This window comes from Mustela nivalis (assembly GCF_964662115.1).
Source record: "Mustela nivalis genome assembly, chromosome: 1".
Lineage (NCBI taxonomy): Eukaryota > Metazoa > Chordata > Mammalia > Carnivora > Mustelidae > Mustela > Mustela nivalis.
The window spans coordinates 88,265,476-88,285,517 of NC_139020.1; the positions used below are offsets into that span (position 1 = coordinate 88,265,476).

At 34.8% G+C, this 20,042-nt stretch overlaps 1 protein-coding gene across 1 annotated transcript in view; it reads right to left on the bottom strand.

Annotated features, from left to right (window-relative positions):
* The window catches only part of BCHE (butyrylcholinesterase), a 65,574-nt gene extending 56,424 nt beyond the window's left edge, over nucleotides 1-9,150 (bottom strand). Inside the window, exons 1-2 of the mRNA XM_082686414.1 lie at nucleotides 9,020-9,150; nucleotides 883-2,407 (exon numbers count right to left, since the gene is read on the bottom strand). Of these exons, the coding sequence (XP_082542540.1) occupies nucleotides 883-2,407; nucleotides 9,020-9,134 (1,640 nt within the window). The 5' untranslated portion in view covers nucleotides 9,135-9,150. The remainder of the gene's footprint in view (nucleotides 1-882; nucleotides 2,408-9,019) is intronic.
* Between the last annotated feature and the right edge of the window lie 10,892 nt (nucleotides 9,151-20,042).

Here is a 20,042-nt window from a genome sequence, read left to right on the forward strand (position 1 = left end):
CCCTTATTTTCTATACACATACATTTGTATATTTAAGAGACACAAATAAGAAAATATATTTGAACAGATTATTTTTTTCTGACTCTTGGGGACATAATATCAGAATATTTATAACATATAAGGAAAAAATATGTTCTTCTATCATGTTTCTCACTAGCTAATGTCAGCTATATGATTGCTCAAGCCAAAAGCAGTTTAGCTAAACCTGAAGACCCTTGTAGCTGCTCCTGTCCAACACAGGTCACCTGAAAGCTCTGAATAAACCTATTAGGGAAAAAATTGATAAAATGCCAAATTCTGCGTTTGTATTTGAAGTAATCTGAGGGCCAACCCCAACACTGTTTTGCCCTTTGATTTTCCTGAATGGCAATGTGTTTTTCCACCTAGCAGTTACCACTACCTTTGCTTATGAGTATGAGGAGAAGATACATTCCTACACTTCCCTAAACCTTGAAACACTATAGACTTTGAGGTTAAAAAGTATGGTCACTATAACTTTAGCTTTCAAAGTTAACATCTATTTGCATATAAACTTTGGCTAATATTACTACAGTCCTTTGCAGTATTTTAGAAATGAAATCAGAAAATATTTTTTATAAAAGTTCTTCGTGATTTCTTTTAACCACCCTGATGTAAGAAATTGAAATTCATTATATAATATAATAATATTATTAATATTATTTAATAGAATAAAATTATAAAAGTATATTATAAAAACCAAAATTATAAAAATTATAAAAACCAAAAGTAGTTTATGGTCCAAAAAGAGTAAATAATTAAAACATTTATGTGCCTTTAATGACACCTATACCAGACAACAAGCAAAGCTAAGCAAAAACCAAATAAAATCAAACAAGAACAATCACAAAAATCAGCACTTACCCATATTTTGCAAAATTTGTCCAGTGTTTCATTATGGATCTGCTCAAAATTTCCTCAGCTTTTGTGTAATTAGCTCTTCTTTCCAGAGGTAAACCAAAGACAAATTCGATTTCGTAACCATGCATCACTCCCATCCATTCTGGCCAAGGAAGTTGGGAGGATCGGTGTTCAAAATAGTAGAAAAAGGCATTATTTCCCAATTCTGAGAACTTTTTGGTGAACTCCAAGGCAGGGCATATGATATTATAATCCCCAAGAACATCATCCAATGCGTCACGGTATTTTTCAGCTCTCTGATCATCTAACAAGTCCACATAATAAAAAAGGATTGATTCCCTTCCAAATTCACTCACTCCTGGAAAATACATCTTTAAACCTTCTTGAAAGTCTTTTCTAGTTATGATACTGTTGTTATCTTTGTTGAAACCTGGAGCACCGTATACTAAAAAAGCTGTCCCTTCATTTTTATTAACACCCACCAAGATCTGTGCTTTTTTGAACTGTCCAAGTTGGAGTAGTGTATCTGGCATGTCAGTGAGAAAATCACCATCCACAATTGGACCAAAGTTTACAGACAAAAGTGGATCAGAGGGGACAACCAAGACTTCATTCAGTAGAACTTCCTGGGGATCTTTGTTTCTAAGGCATTTGATTATCTCTGTCTCATTTTCTTTAGAGCAACCAATATATTTTGCTAAGGTCAACGTTCTGTTCCTGGCTTCATCAGGAGACATCACTGCCCAAGGGGCATTAGAGGATCCACTTTGCAGAATGGCTCTGGTAAACAATGGCTGACTTCTAGGAGAAAGTAAATGAAGGCTAACTGAACCTGCTCCTGCACTTTCTCCAAAGAGAGTTACACTTTTAGGATTTCCACCAAAGGCTGCTATATTTTTTTGGACCCACTGAAGTGCCAACTGTTGATCAAACAAGCCCATGTTCCCTGGTACCTCGGGATTTCCTGGTAAAGCTAAGAATCCTAGGGCACCCACCCTATAGTTCATTGAAACTACAATAACTCTTTCAACCCAAGCTAGAAATTTGCCATCATAAACAGGCAAAGATGATGTTCCGGTTTGAAAACCACCACCATAGATCCAGATCATTACAGTCGTATTTTTCGGTTTAGGTGTTGGAACCCACACATTCAGATATAAACAGTCTTCACTGAGATCCGTGTTTGGGTTCCACATCTCTGATCCAGGGAAACCTGGGAAACTCTGATCAGTGTTCTGATAGCAAGAATTTGCATACTTTGTGGCATTCCAAGTATCGGACCACTTGGTCAAGAACTGTGGCTTTTTGAATCGAAGTCTACCAAGAGGTGGCTGTGCATAGGGAATTCCAAGAAAGGCTGTTACCGTGCCACCTAGAACCGGCAAGTTGATCCCTCTGACTTTTCCATTCTTGGTGGTAATTATGATGTCTTCTTCTGTGTGTGACTTCCCAATAAGCACCCAGAACAGAAGAAACCGCAAGAGAAATCGGATGCTTATGATTGTACGCTTGCTCTGCATTTTGATTTCTGAAAGAGAGGTAATTAGAAAGTTTTAAAAGCTTCATGCATCAAGTATTATATTTTATTTATGATAATTAACTGAAATACAGTAGTAAAACTAATAAATCTGCTACTACTATAAAGTTTTGTTAAACAAACACACACACATACACACACACACACACACACACACAGAGAGAAAATGCTTGGGGATATTTCAGTTTTCAATTTAGAACAGGAATAAGTGGAATGGAAATTACAAATTATTTCACTTTGGGAAGATTCATTATCAAGTTTCTGTAAGGAAGATTTAGTATTTTAAGGAGGAAATTTGTCCCGGGTATATATACTTTTTTAATCATACACAGACCCACCAAAAGTGGCATTAAGTGGTAGTCAACTCATGAAGATATCATTTCTACTTCAGTTAGAGGAGAAAATATAAGCTCATGTGTTCTCTGAAATATGTACAGTTCTATTCATGGTCAGCTGACTCTTGACAGACTGTGAAGTAGATTGAGAACCTTTAAAGGTCCTTAGACTTCTGTTAGTAGCATTTTCTTTTTCCATGGTCCCTCCTGGGGTTCTTTTTGCCTCCTGGTTTCTTCCTCTACACAATCCAGAAGAGAATTTGGACAATCTATTCATTGAATATTAAGTAACAAAAATACAACTGTTGTCATCGATTTTAAAAATTGTGAATACTAACAAATCTGCTGCCACTGTAAAGAACTATGGGAAAAACTGGGAGAGAGAACTGTGGATATATACCAGACAATTTCCCTGAAAGTGAGTAATGAAGAAAGCCTTCTCTAGCTGAACTACAATGTTAAAGGGAGAACCAGCAGCTGATAATACAATGTTTGAGCAGATACTTCAAAAGAATTTTACATGCAGGGATTACTCAATGCACATCTGTTATTTGTTAATTGATCAAAGTATATGCAACTGGTGAGGTTACATGTGTTAACATGGTCAGATTACTTGCATTTTGATAGTGGACAAAATAAGTGAGATTAAGAGGACTAATGCTGAGGAATTACTGGAAAGAGAAGAAGAAAAAGGAATCTTTGAGCCTTACGAAATCAAAACTATTTGACATTTTATTAAATAATATTTATTGATGACATGAAAAGATTGCTTATGGAAATCAAAGTTTTGTTAAAAATTCATAATGTGGAGCTTGGTTCCACCCTCTGTGCATTTAACCTCTAGGCTACTCCAGCTCTCCCAAGATGTCCATCAACAGATGAATGGATCAAGAAGATGTGGTATATATACACAATGGAATACTATGCAGCCATCAAAAGAAATGAAATCTTGCCATTTGCGACAACATGGATGGAACTAGAGCGTATCATGCTTAGCGAAATAAGTCAAACGGAGAAAGACAACTATCATATGATCTCCCTGATATGAGGAAGTGGTGATGCAACATGGGGGCTTAAGTGGGTAGAAGAAGAATCAATGAAACAAGATGGAATTGGGAGGGAGACAAACCATAGTGACTTTTTTTTTTTTTTTTTTTTTAAAGATTTTATTTATTTATTTGTCAGAGAGAGAGAGAGCAAGCACAGGCAGACAGAGTGCAAGGCAGAGTCAGAGGGAGAAGCAGGCTCCCTGCGGAGCAAGGAGCCCGATGTGGGACTCGATCCCAGGACGCTGGGATCATGACCTGAGCCGAAGGCAGCTGCTCAACCAACTGAGCCACCCAGGCGTCCCACCATAGTGACTTTTAATCTCACAAAACAAACTGAGGGTTGCTGAGGGGAGGGAGGTTGGGAGAAGGGGGTGGGATTATGGACACTGGGGAGGGTATGTGCTTTGGTGAGTGCAAAAGTGTGTGAAGTGTGTAAACCTGGTGATTCACAGACCTGTACCCCTGGGGATAAAAATATATGTTTATAAAAAATAAAAAATTTAAAAAAAATTCATAATGTGGAGCACCTGGGTGGCTCAGTGAGTTGGTTTCAGCTCAGGTCATGATCTCATGGGTCATGAGATCTAGCTGCATAGGGCTCTAAGCTCAGTAGGGAGTCTGCTTCTCTCCCTCCCCCTTCTTCTACTCCTGCCCCCCCACTCGTGCTCTGCATGCTCTCTCTTCCTCAAATAAATAAATCTATCTTTAAAAAAATTCATATGGCATACCAGAATTTCTTTAAAATTAATAAAACCTAAAAATCAGATTATGAAACTTTACATGACAAAGAGGAACACAAAAATGAAATGCCCATATCATTTAAAAGAAATAACATCTTTGTATAACTGAAAGAAAACCCGATTAAAACAGTCAAATACAAATACTGATTTTCATGCACACAATAATAACAAAGGTCCATAAATGTACAAAATTTTTTTCTGTATTATTTTTTGATACTGTAATTTTAAATACAGTCTATGTGTCTAAGGTGCCTAAGAAGCTAGTGCTGTGAGCATTGAGAATTTGTATTAGTGTTTTTTGTTTTTTTTTTTAATTTAGATTGTCTCAGAAGGTAGAGAGAATAAAGTATTATTCTGAAAACTCTTTCAGGGTTAGGATTCTCACATTTTAAATCAACCTCATTCACCGCTGCTAATAGTACAATTATTGATCAACAAGTATTTTTTGAGTCCCCCCAAAAGATCTGGATAACCTGATCAGTTGTACAGTATTTTGTTTAGTGTATTTATGGGTATTTCTATATCTACATATCTATATATATACATCTAATTCTATCAATGTCCATATATGTATTTATATGTGTGTGTGTGTATACACACACATATATGTCTATATATAATAAGTATAAAAATAATAAGATTTTAAGATAAAATCATGACATTATTTTATGTTATCAGTTTTGATACAATTGAATCTGTGTTAAGACTATTAAATATATTATTGAGCTATATAATATTTTAATACTATTCTATACTATCATGTTATTTATGATTTCTATACTATTATGATAAGATACAATATAATATTTATAATATAATATTTATTATATTATTCTGATTATGATATAATATAATCATATCATATCATAATTCCATGATAATATAACAATAATGTAAAAGTTCTTATAGACTTAATACTTATTAATGAAATTTTGTATTTCTGACAATTTAGGAGTTTTAGAGGCATAGCTATCATAGACTTATTTTTTTTTCCTTCTGATAATTTCCAAGCCCTTTCAAATAGATGGAGGTGACATTTGGAGAACAAAGTGCTACAATGGATTTTTTTGTTTCTTTTTAAAAACCTGCTTTGGAAAGAAAATAGGAATTAAAACACAAAGCGGGTTTTTTCTAAGCTGCATTTCAACAGATTAATTGCAGCATCTCTGGTTGTATTCATTTCTCCCTGTGGCCCAATTCAAGCAATGTTCTTCTGAATCTAAAGTAAAGATCATCTGTTTTTGTGTGTGTGTATTTGGGGTTTTATATAAATATCATTTTACCTTTATAAAACAAACACCTGATGTTAATAACTTCTGGTCTCTGTTAATTTTCAAATGTTTGTTGCACGGTTTAATAATTTTATTGCACAGCAAGTATAATACTACCAAAACATTTTGGTTTTGTATGTATTTAATAAATGTAACAATTTTCCTTGAATATTTTAAAACATATCTAGTATAAGACGTAAAAGTCTATAATTTCATTCATATGTCACCTAGCTTGATTTTCTTGTATGTTTTTATTTATATTTGTGCTGAATAGATGATGTTGTATAGTATGATTAATGTGAATAATAATCTTGCTTTCTCAGCTACGATCTATGAGTCCTCACCTCACAAATAATGTAATTAATAACATTCAAAGAGTATCATGGTAATCATATATTCACTGAAAGAATGGTATTATAATTCCAGCTCACCATCATGTTACCTAGTGGAGCATTAATACACCATACTATAAAGTCTAGACTTTAATATGAAAGTATGTATATGCTCACATACACATTATTAGTGTAGGGTAATATTTTTATGGTTAGCTGTAATACTGATTTAAATAAGCATTATGTTGTTCTTTTCATAATCTGGTATTCTCTATTCTAACAGGTTGCTCTGTATTTTTTGTTTATGTTACCACAGTATTAAATAATCAAAAGATGAATCACTAAGAAAATGTGATTAGTCTATATATCTAAATCTTTACTAATAATTAAAACATTAAATAAAACTTCTTTTTTTTCAATAAATTTTGGTGCAAGTTGGTTGATGTCACATTTGATAAACAATTTAAACTCTGAGAATACATAATACATGATAAAGAATGGGAAAATTTTCATACAAACTATCACCGAGTATCTGAAATAGATCACTTAACTTACGCTACAGTTTCTGAAAGAAAGGCAAAGAGTCTTTGTTTGGAAATGCAAGAGAAAGTGAATGATGAGCATGGGAAGAAGGAAATACCTGAAAGATAATGAAGAGTATAGTATTCCAAAGTTATCAAGTGGTCTGGGATATCAAAATCTCCTGGTGATTTTTGGGAAATATTTCAAACTTTTAACAATATAGCATTGAAAATAAAAAAGGCAAAAAATTACTTTTTTCATTGTTGATTTAATTTTGAAAGTAGTATCAATTTTAAGAAATATATGTTGTGCCGTAAGACATGGCTATAATGAAATGATTGGAAGAAAGAGCTATTTAACTTGCCATATATTTGCCATGGTTGATTATCAGCCACATTTTCAAAACGACTGGCCACCCGAGGACTTCTTAAAAGATGGTAACAATTTTCTCTGAGTGTAATTTTCCTGTTTTTTAAAAAAGTTATAATATGTATTTCTATATAAAAACAAACCTTCATAAAATAGTGGGACAAAAGCCATCTAGATAATGTGATCTAGAACAAGCGCCTCTGAAATGTATTTGGTCAAATTAAACAATTAAGCCTTTATACCAAACCTAAAAAGCTTGTTTTTTTGAAGGCTATCTGAAGTGGGGAATTAAGGAAGTCTGTTTATAAATAGACTATACCACAGGGATCCCTCAGATACCCACTAGTCACTAAAAGAACGCATACAGAGAGAAGACACTATATTAGGTATGAGAAACCTAAGATCCCTATCTGTCCTTAATCAGGAAGAACATTCACAAACTTTTCATCAGGCAAATAATTCAAATGTTTAATATTAGAGAGATATCTTGGATCTTCTTTGAAAGTTGAATCTGGTGTTAGGTTGACATCTATTCAATTATAATTCTCTAACATCCTTCAGTTTTTATAAGAATGAGCAGATTTTTGTCATACAGCATTAATATGAATACAACATAAAATTTAAATATGTTATTAATAATTGTTGTCAAAAAATGACTCAAAGTAGAAACTAAATTGATAAACAAGATGTGACTTGTAAAGATATTATTAACTCATATTTTAAAAACTGGCATAGATGTGGAATAGATCTCAAATATTTTCTTACAGTTAAAGAGGCAGGACATTAAAAGTAAACAACAATAAAACAACAACAAATCAGGAAAACAAAACAACTTAGCAAATCCAATGAGCAATTTTATTTGTCATTCAAAGGTGACGTTATATCAAATTCACAGAGAAGTCTAAAGATTTTCATTTAAAGTATAAAGCAACTCTTTAAAAACACATGCTCATCCTTAAACACGTAACTATTTACATAAATAAAATATCATACTTATCATAAGTATGAGATAGTTTAGATTATGCAAGCCATTATACAGACTAGTAACTCCTAGTTGAGTCTATTATTATGTAATATGTTCATAAAAATTTGGAAGGTCTACTTTTGAAATAAAAAATAAATTATAAATAGAAATCATAAACAATGAAATAATTCTGCATTTCAGTTTACTTTTAATCATTCATGCATTTTATACTCAATGCTTAATTCTCTGATTAAACAAGAACTGATACCATCAAAGTAAAGGTAGATTTACAAGACTAAAAAATCTGTATTTGCTCATTGTTTCTATAATAGTAGAAATAATAGCAAATTTACAAAATTTTGCTACAATTTAAATGCACTAATAAAAAAAAAGGGACAATTAGAACCAAGGGGGTAAAGTTTGTAAATCAAGTTAGGAAACATAATTTTCCTTTAGATATAAAAAAAAAAAACTTTGACTTTATTCTTTGCCAGTTGATAGTTTCAGATGACAAAATGTTGATTAAGAAAAGTACCCTGTCAAACCAGACAATAAGAGAACTATTCATTTCATTTCACTTAAAAAACAAAAAACAAAGAAAAAAGAAAATAAACTAAGACTAGTCAAAGACCACTTTTGTTACTCTTTTCAGAAGAGAAAGAGATTCACTGAATCGTGCATTTAAGGGTAAAATACAGCATAAAAATGTTTTCCCTTAGGGAGCACACTAGGAACATATACCACAGTGATTCCACAAGTGCTACGGTCCTTTACACAAAGTTGAATAAATTAATTATTTCCTCAGCAGTTAAAATGGGCTCAGTTTGCGTTCCCTGAATAATAGGCAGATTTTATGCATGTGTCTGCTTGCTTGCTTCATCTGTCCCATTTGCAATAACTGTTTTCCACAGAGCACCAAAGGGGCACAGCAAACAAGTGAAGGGATAACAATCCTCCTTACAGAATGAGCTTCACAGTAAGTTGCATCTCTACAGGAACATGTAAATTCAGAGCAGCTTACCTGACTCACTGCAACAAAGATGATAAAGTTTGCAAGGAGTGGAAATCATGTAATACTTCAGGGAAAAGCAGTATGCAGCTGCTGCTCCAGCCTGTAAATTGGACTGCACTGACATTACAATCAACTGTTACTGACAAAGCTCGCGAGAGTTGGCAGCAGCAACTTGATCTAGAGGCAGCCAATCTTTACTTTCTGACATCTGTTCAGAGGCTAATGGTATGAATGCAATAGTGATTCATTTACAAAAGTATTACCAGATTCATGCTTTACGATTGCAGCCGTTCATTTCAGAGTGAAGAAAAAAAAAAAACGATACAGAAGCGTCTTTAACAGAAGCTGAAACTGAACAGAGAATGCATGTGTTTTCCTTTTTAAATACCACCAGAACTTTTAAGGTCTTTCCCCTTTTTTATAGAATATACATTTGTGGAGGGGGGTGGTGTTCATTTTAAGATTTAAAGAGGTACACATGGTTCTAAAGAAATTTAGTACTGAAATTCTTTGTACCTTCAACCTGTGCCTTTCATGTAGTTATAAAGGAGTGCAAAAGAGAAAACTGGAAACAAAATAATTACTCTGTAAATAAAGCTATGCAAATCAAAGGTTAGTTACATTAATTAAATGAATGTCTCTGTTATGTATATCCTTCCAAGCCCTGTATCCCAATACTTATTTAAGTTCTATAAATCTCAGCATTTGTAATTTTCTGTCAGGGGTCCTGCAGGTGGTCAAATGTGATGAGAAGCCACAATTTTCTGGTCAATTAAAAAAAAAAAAAATACAATGAACAATTTTCAAACTCTTAAAAAGATACATCTGTCAGCAGGAAGAATATGAATTCTCAGGGATGTAGTTTTAAATTTCAGGCTTACCTTCCTTGAAATATATATTTGGGAAAATGAAAAAGAAAAACTTTTAATGCTTGATTTCTCAACACAGTTACATTCTTTATCTCTTGCAAATGATAGCTTTCACTTTTAAATCTCTCACTTTTTGGATCACTATGGACTAATTAGTAGGCATGTAATTGTAGGTAAACCTGTTTTTGTTTTTAATACTGTGCTAAAATTTCAAACATGCAAGTGTAAGAACTGTCATTTGTTATTGATACTATCTTGTGCCTATCATTATCGTTGACAGTTACATAAATTATTTTACTTTATTCCAATAATATATGTTAAATATCATTAACTGTGTTTTTTAGATGAAGGAGCTAAGGCTTATAAAGATAAGATACTTGTTGTATATTTCACCACTAGTAGTTGTTGGAATGAAAATTTTAATTTAAATCTGTCTGATGTCATTTCATTTCAATTGCTTACAAATTAATAGCCACTTTGGTCTTAAAAAATATCTTTTCTGCAAAAATTACTACTCAGGAGGTATTTATGATATTAAAAAACCTCCCGATCACAATGATTTGTAAGGCCTTTAGAATATAGTTCATATAGACAACCTAGTCACATGAAAGTTATAAAATATATGGTTTACCTAAAGAAGGAAGGGCTTTTTAAAAGGTGTATAGTGACAATTAAGCAATGCTTTATAAATTGATGGGATTTCTGTTTAAAATGTAGTCATTCTGGCCTACAGCCTTACCACCTGAACATACCCGATCTCATCTAAAATGTAGTCATTCTGGGGCACCTGGATGGAGCAGTTGGTTAAGCATCTGACTTGGTTTTCAGCTCAGGTCTTGGTCTCAGGGTAGTGAGATGGAACCCCACCTGGGGTTCCACACTCATTGGTATGGAGTCGGCTTGAGATTCTCTCTCCCTCTGTCTCTGCCCCTCCTGCTTGTGCTCTCTCTCTCTCTAAAATAAGCAAATCTTAAAAAAAAAAAGGTGAAAGAGAGTTAATTGGTTTAGTAAGTGTGATTTTGTATGCAATTGTCAAAATTCTCTCCAACACAGCTCTGCTGCACTGTTTTCAGTGCTGGAGTGGCTTATTCTCACATCTGACAGTTGTCAAGGGATGTTTTTTTGGTTGTGAATTTCGGCAGAACATTTTTCCATTTTCCTCATATCGACTCCCCGTTTAAAATATATCACATATATACACATATTTCCTTTTCATCATTAAATAGAAAGCTAAGCAATAAAATAATCTGTTATAAGCATATTTTTTTAAGTTTTTATTTATTTGACAGAGAAGGAGGGAGAGAGAGAGACACTACACGCATGAGCAGGGGAAGAGGGAGAGGGCAGGCTCTCCGCTGAGCAAGGAGCCCAATGTCCGACTTGATTCCAGGACCCTACCCTGGGATCAGGACCTGAGCCAAAGGAAGCCACTTAACCGACTGAGCCACCCAGGAGTCCCAGCAGATTTTTATTTTTAACACATGTTTGAATTGGCCAACTAGCAATATCAACTGACTACAAAAACTGGCTATTTTTCCTCAACTCAGCATTTTTGCTTCAGTGGGCCACCTTTACCTACAACTGCCCCTTTAGTTTGTTTTCTCAGATTTCTCAACTATGCCACATTACGGATGCATTATTTCAGTGCATTTTTTTCCTCTTGTTTTATTTGAGGGTCTCTTTCTTTGTGGCTCAACATACAACAGCTGTTTTACTTCACCTTTTTTTTTTTTTTGTACACATATATCCAGTGGATCATGTGGGTTGAATTCCGTGAGAGTCTTGTTTCAGGGTTAGGGAAGTGTTATTCTGCTACTTGACACCGTGGATGATGAAGATCATGTTGCTGTCGGGTATGCCTCGAAAGTGACATTGCTAAAATACCATAAGACTCTTGACAAGCATTAACATTGCTCAGATTTTGCAAGCATATATGCTGAAGCTCTGGAAAGACAGCCATTATGGTCTTGACTCTGCTCATTTGCGGTTAGCCTATGAGGCTGGCTTTTTGCTTCTAAGCTTTTATTGTAACTTAGTTACTATGGGCTGTTTCTTTCTAGATAGCAGCACTCAAGGAGATTTGAAAGAGTGGGAAATACTAATCCCATATTATACATTAGTCTTCCTTAGGCATATATTGATGTCATAAGATACCTTAATCTTTTATTAATCCTCTGTATGTTGTTGTCATTTTTTTTTGACAAGAATAATACCTTCTCTAAAGAAAATATGGATTATAAAAAGTATATTTCTACATTTTACATATCACAGAGATGAAAAAGATCATTTGCTGTATTTCATTCTAGCCTTCTAAAAAGGTATGCATATAATTATAGAGTTATATATAGCAATAGTCAAATAGGTATCATAAATTTGTTCCCTGCTTTTTATTTTATTTCATCATATTAATTTTTATTAAGTACTTTGAAGACTGAGTGATGTATTATAGTTAGCATACCATAATTTATTGTACCATTTATTATTTTAATGATAATAGTTTTAAATAAAATCTGTAATTTGCAAACACTGTGCTAAGCAGCTTAAATATATTAACTCATTTAAAGCTCAAAACATCATTTTTTTAAAGATTTTATTTATTTATTTGACAGAGAGAGATCACAAGTAGCCAGAGAGGCAGGCAGAGAGAGAGAGAGGAGGAAGCAGACTCCCTGCTGAGCAGAGAGCCCAATGTGGGGCTTGAACCCAGGACCTTGAGATCATGACCTGAGCTGAAGGCAGAGGCTTAACCCACTGAGCCACCCAGGCACCTTTTAAATAAGTATAATTATTATCCTTATCTTACAGTGGTAGAAACTTAGCCACAGAGGGTTTCATACAGGTAATAAAAGTATTTTCTAATATATTTTTTTGTAAACACTATTACAATTGACATTTTTGTGCATGTATACTGAGGAATAACTTTTGCTTATTTTCTTAATTTATTTTCCTAGATGTGGAATAACTGAATATGACTCATACAAAGTAGCTGTTTTTGTTTGTTTTGTTTGTTTTTGTTTTTGTTTTTCTTTTTTTGCTGTTGTTTTACTTTTTTCTTTTTTTTTTTTTTTTTTTTTTCCCCAATCTTCTGAGATTCTCCATGGACTGTTTCCAACAGTTTGGGCAAAAAGGGGACCTCTGAATCAGAATAAATCTGAGAAAGTCTCTGGAACTAAGAGACTATATATTCATACCTGGATATGATGGGTCTTTAAATGTGGATTTCTGGACAGATTTTAGAAGTAGGCTTAGCACTGCAAACAATAAAATTATTTAAGAGTTGGTGGCAACCAATGGGGAATGTGGGTAGCTCAGTAATTAAGCGTCTGCCTTCAGCTCAGGTCATGATCCCATGGTCCTGGGATGAAGTCCCACATCTGGCTCCCTGCTTGGCAAGAACCCTGCTTCTCCCTCTCCCATTACCCTCCCCCCTCCACTTGTGTTTCCACTCTTGCTGTCTCTCTCTCTGTGTCAAATAAATAAATAAATCTTAAAAAAAAAAAAAAAAGAGTTAAGATGGCAACTCATATGAAAGTGCCCACAGGTGATTAGAGATGCAACAAAGGTCTTTGGGAGTTAAGGAAGACTGAAAGATGGGGAGTCTGAAGTAGCCCTGTGCTATTTAAGGGACATATAGGGATTTTGCGTAAAAGAGTTCTGGAGAGAGGTTTATATGCAACCAAGAGTCTGGTTAGGATCTTGAACCCTAGACTCGAAGAAGATAATTAAAATCAAGAAAAATTCATGGCTTCTAAGGTTATGTGGTACCAAGCTGATTTTTATGGAAGTTGCAAAGGCAGGAGAATCAAAATAAGGAAATACACTTCGAAATTAAATCACACAGTGCTTGAGTAAGGAAAGAAAAACTCATTGTTTTAAGCACGAAGAAAGAGAGAAAAGGAACAGCAACCTTCTTTGTTTAGAATCTGATTTATTGAAGTGGCTTAAATTTACTCTTGCCCAACATTTGATTAATCCTAGAGTTCTACTTTCAGAAAAACTGTACAGTAACATGCCACAGAATCGACCAAGGGCTCTTTAAACATATGATTCCTAAAAAGAATCATGCTGGACTTTGGCTTTAGTAGATCTTCGATGGGATCTTCTAAACTAGCCTCTTACAAACCATAAGAGATGCTGAACTCTAGGACACAAACCGAGGCTTGCTGGAGGGGAGATGGTTGGGATGCGGTGGGTAACTGGGTGATGGGCAGGCATTAAGGAGTGGACTCGATGTGATGAACACTGGGTGTTGTATGCAACTGATGAATCATTAAATTCTACTTCTGAAACTAATAATACAGTATATGTTAACTACATTGAATTTAAATAAAGAATTTTAAAAAATAATTAAATAAACTAGCTTCCTATATGGAGCTGATTGAGCAAGTTCACAGATCCCACTCTAGGAGGCAGAGTCTCAGGCTTGGGCTCCTCAAGAAATTGTTACCCCCCTATCATATGTATCCTTATCTTTTCCCTCCTAGCCACTTATGTGCCATTACCTTTAAATTTAAGCTAATTTGGAAACAATGTTAAATATAGTGTTTTGTAGTAGGCTTTCATATAACTGATGCTATCAAATATTTCTCTTCAACTTAATTTCATTGCCTGTATTTTAATCGTTTCTAAGGTTGTACTATTATTTTATTAATTCATTTTTGTTGTAAAAGTGGATTGCTTTAAATTTATCAGGGGAATAGTAATATAAAAGTGAACATAACAATTGTAAATATTTTTATACATTTCTTATTTTTCATGGGATAATTACTTAAATCAGAATTGTTCAAAAGTAATGTGCACTTTATGACTAAGTTTGTATGACCAGCTACCTCCACAAAATATTATCAATTTATATTTCCACTGCAATTTAAGAACATGTTCCTTTTCTAATGCTCAGAAGAAAATTGATTATTATTTTCCCATTTCACATGATAAATAATATTGGTATGTTTAATTCAGTTGCTTACTGATACGATTGACTATGTATTTTCTTTTCTTAAATATTTATTTATTTTAGATTGAGAGAGAGAGATTGGGGAGAGTGGTAGAGGGAGAGGGAGACAGAACTTTGAGCCAAGTTCCTGCTGAGTGTGGAGCCTGACACAGGGCTCAGTCCCAGGACTCTGAGATCGTGACCTGAGCTGAAATCAAGAGTTGGATGCTCAACTGACTGAGCCACTCAGGTGCCACACAACTATGTATTGTCATGTGTTTATTAGTTTTCTGAAATGTAATTTTTACTTAGATATAATTTCAAATATGTGGAAAAGTTTCAAAACTGTGTAAAGAACTCTCAGAGACCTTTACTCAGATTCCCATGTTACTATTTTAACCCATTTTCAAGATCATTCTCTTTCTTCATGTGTATGTATAGAATAATATATGTATATAGACACATATGTGTCTATAATTTTTTCTGAATTATTTCAGTATTATTTGCAGTCTTCATAATCCTTTATTCCTAAATAATCCTCTAAGATCTATGGAAATCTACCTGCCTCTGGCAGTAGATGTAAGTGAGTCCGATCAGCAGTCTGACAAATAGAACACCAACTAAATAACTCTGCTATTGAGGGACAATTTTAACTTTAAAAAGGGCCACCAGTAAATGGAGAATGAGTAATAGGCTAGAAACAAAAAATTTGACAAACCCTGATGAACATACTGAGTCAGACAAAAATTTACAATTGATGTCAAAATCATCAGATGTATGACTGACGAAGAACTGAGGATATTTGATATTCCTAAGAACCCACACAGAATACATTCAGAAAATTCATAACTTAAGCAGGGGGGTCAAATTTAGCCTCATGGATGGTGGGATCAGTCGAATACTGAGCATAGCACAATACTTAGTCTACCTAAAAAATTTTAAGTTGCGTGTTTTATCATCAAGCTTTAAAATATGATTTAATATGAAACAAAGAAAATAAATTAAAAAATAAAATACATCACAATAAAGTAACCAGCAACTCCCAAAAGTGGGACGCTTGGGCCTGGCCATTTCTTTTTCTTTTTTCTTTCTTTTCTTTAAATTTAATTTATTTTTTTTCAGTGTTCCAACACTCATTGTTTATGGACCACACCCAGTGCTCCATGTAGGGCCTGGTCATTTCAACAAAACTGAAGAAAGATTCAGTTACGAAGACTGGGTAGTATGTAAGGGACGTAATCAGATGCAGTGCATGGTGAAGACTAGCAATGGGTTCTTGAATATTAGAAAGGATATTTTGGGGGTCAGTTTTGAAAATCTGAATAATTATTGGTGTTACATTAGATGAGCATAATCGTGGTAAAAATTCTTGATTAAAAAAAGTGGGTCACAGAACACTATGAAAATATGATGCCACTGTGGTTTGTGCACATAACACACACACACAAAGATTCTAAAGGATAAACATTAAGATATTAACAGTGGTTGTTGTTGTACAGTGAGCATATATAATACTTACTTCTAAATGTTTGCTGCTCTCTGTTTTCTAGTTTTCTGTAATGCAAAACTATTGCTCCTATAATCCTATAATCATTATTTATATATGACTAGACTGAAAGTCAAATCTAAATAACAGTTAAAAAATTCCGCCTTGGGACACCTGGGTGGCTCTGTCGGTTAAGCCATTGCAGCTCAGGTCATGATCCCAGGTCATGCAGCTCAGGTCATGATCCCAGGGTCCTGGGATTGAGTCCTGCATCAGGCTCCTTGTTCAGCAGGGAGCCTGCTTCTCTCTCTGCCTCTACCTGCCACTCTGCCTGCTTGTGCTCTCTCTCTCTCTCTGACAAATAAATAAATAAAATCTTTAAAAAAAAAAATTCCACCCTGAACTTTTCTAATGATTTAGCTTGTGTTAACGGGTTCAGAGAATTGGAAAGAGGAAAAACTACCCATTTGATAATATTAAAATAATACAAACTTCATGGCAAAATAAGTTAAAGACAACAAAAAGAAAAAAAAAAAAAAGAAGAAGAAGTTGCAGTTTGAAGAAGCGGACCTAGTAGATTTTAGGATGGGTAAGGTGAAAGAACTAACAGGAGCGGGGTGGTTTGGGGAGCCATCTTAAAGAGTACACATGTTGTGGAGTTGTGTGTCTAAGAAAGCCTTTTGGAATGGATGATGTTTGCAGTGAGGTATAAATCTCTCCTGAGAATCCTTGAGTTTTTTTAGTACAGACTAATATGGTTTTTCAATGATTCTGTAACAAATGTGTGTGTGAGTGTTGTTACACAATGATTCTGGAGCAAACGTGTACATGAGTGTGCGTGCGTGTGTGTGTGTGTGTGTGTATAAGTAGTAGAGAAACACTGGCCGCACAATATGCAGAGTGAGGCCTGAGATGGAAAAGACAGAGATTTATGGTCTATACAATAAAACAGTTATGTTACTATATTTCTGAGGTGGGAAATTGTAACCTTTTGCTTTCTTCATTTCCATAATTTGAAAATGTTCCCAATTTGCATGTAACATGTTTAGATCAAAAATAAGCTTCATAGAAAATAATTGTGATCATTATAAGAGCATATTTTGGAATCATTCAGTGACTTCTGAGACAAGAGTTAAAAAAGAGCTACTGCTAACACCTTCCCTGGCAGAATCTTGCCTTCATTCCCAGGATCATTGCTCCTCAGCTCTCCCTTATCCCCAAACTTAGAAGTCTGTTGTGTCTTCTTTTCTTTCCCTTCATCCTCTTTGCAGTATTTCCAGATACTTCTGTCTACTTTTTAGAAACAAAAACAAAACCTTATTTTTATCACCTCAGGATGACTTTTCAAATACCAGCACTTAAATCTAATTTTTGGAGAGAGTAGGGAGAAAGAGAGGCAAAAGCCACAATGTAGATGACTGAGATTCACGTTTGTTGTGCAACCGGAGTACGAATGGGATGCCAAGATAGCCTGACATTTAGCAAAGTGCCGGATCGCTGGGACATTATTGCAGTTACTAAATATAATCAGACAAATAATAATTAATCTTACCATGTCCTAGTACCATCTGGATCTTAATATTGTTTTCCAGTCTGTTCGTATCTGGTGATCACATTCACAGAATAATTTGACCATATAAAGAAAACTTATTCAGAGTATATTCTTAAATATTGAGAAGCTTATTTTGGCCATGAAAGACTTAAAATAATTTGCTGCTTCCAAGCAATGGTTCTACCTTTGATTTCTTCCCTAAACCCATCAGGTGGCACTTTAGTTCTTCTCTGTGCAATCATTTCTCTGATGTCAAATGTCTGGTTTTGTTTAAATAATCAACATGACATAAAACATAAATTAGTACTGCTAATCCCAATAAACATAATATGAAAGGCAACCTCTTTCTAGCCTTACAAAGTATTCTGCCATAAATAGATTAGAGATACCTAACTTATTTTTATTCAGTAATTATTAAACTCAAGGACGTAAAAGTTTATGTAAATCTGTATCACCAGGCATAGAAAAGGCTCAAAGAGCCCTCAGTGGAGACTATGTGCTTCTGTTTTATCTATTTTGTTCGATTTTGGGGAAAATCGATTTTGGGGAGAGCATGTAATAAATTATCATATTGTTACATAGCTATATTTTATAGTTTATAAATGTACATAACCAGAAAATATTTTAATTTTTATTGCTAATCATACTGTTCCCCAAAGCACAATAAAATTATATTGCCAATAATGATTAGAGCCACTCTTCACACTTGGTCTTACAAAAGTAAGAAATGGCCTGCTTCTGTTATAATAACTGTCAGTGAAGGATTTCCAGAAGTAGCAATGTCCACATACAGGAGCAAATGCAACCACAATTAAGGGTAGTTACCACGATCTTGAGGAGAGGTGGCCATATCGCAAGAATATATTACTTTTGGAACAAGGATGTGAAAATTGAAGGATGGGTACTTAGTCTCTTTCTCTTTCTCTTCCTCTTCCCTTTGATATCACTCAAATAAACAGTCATTTTGAAGTGAATGTTGTAGCCATTGATTACTTCAGTTAAAACATCTGAGCAGGCCAGCGTAAGTGGTTAGAGAAAAAAAGAGAGGGCATGCTTTTAGAATAAATACCTTACCATACTTTTCTTCCTTTCTTTCTTCCTTCCTTTCTTTCTTCCTTCTTTTCTTTTCTTTCTTTCTTTCTTTCTTTCTCTTTCTGTTGTTATTTGTTTATTTGTTTATTTGTTTGTTTGTTTGTTTTGGCAGTTTGCAAGTCATTTCTTTCAGAATTTTGTGTTTTGTCTCCTGAATCAATAAATACTATACAAAACAATGTAAAAATGGCTACCATTTTCCCTCCCCTGACCCCCCCTCCTGGGGACAATCCCCTGGGCCATTTAACTCAGGGATTCTCCAGATTTGGTCCAGCAAATGAGGTTGAGTGACACTATGGCCCCTTGAATCCTCAGAAGTTTTCATCTGGGGTGGGGGAGAGCTTCAGGAATTCAGAGGTTGACTGAGTTATGAAGATGGATTAATGGTTTTGGGAGAAGAGAAAGTGCCTGGAACAAGAGAATGCTCCAAAGAAAAGGGGGTCTAAAGTGTTCAAGGTTCCTTCTTTTGTCTCAAAAATGACATTTATTCAAAGAAAAAAAAATGACAAGATGTCCACCCCTTGGCTCCCTTTCCTCCCCACTCCTGCTCCTCTTCAGCCTCCCAGACTGAAACCTGGGTGGGAGTAGGTAGCAGAACATCCCCTCAGATGAAGTCAGTGACACTGAAGGGCAGCTCCTCAGTGGAGGTGTTGTAGAAGATCTCAATGTCTTGAAGAGTATTCTTGTCTTCCTCTGTCACCATGTTACTAGCCACACCCTTATGGCCAAATCGTCCACCATGGCCGATTCTGTGGATATGGTTTTCCCTGTTGGTTGGAAGGTCATATTTGATGACGAAAGAAACCTGTTGCTCATCAGTGCCTCTGGCCTAGGTCGGGGGAGAGGACACGTCAGCATGAGAGCAAGGAAGGGACACAATCAAGCCAGAATGTACTGGAGTGAGTGTAGGCAGACAAAGGAAGGCAAAGGAAACAAACATGCCCTCTCCCCCAGCAACCTCAGGCATGCCTGATTTTCTTCCAAATTGCTACTTTCCTGAACTGAGGGGCTTGATCAGACCACCTGGAGAGGGAATCAGCTTGGATTTACATAGTTTCTTAAGTTAATCTTCTTGTGGCACCCTCTTGTATTTGAGATAA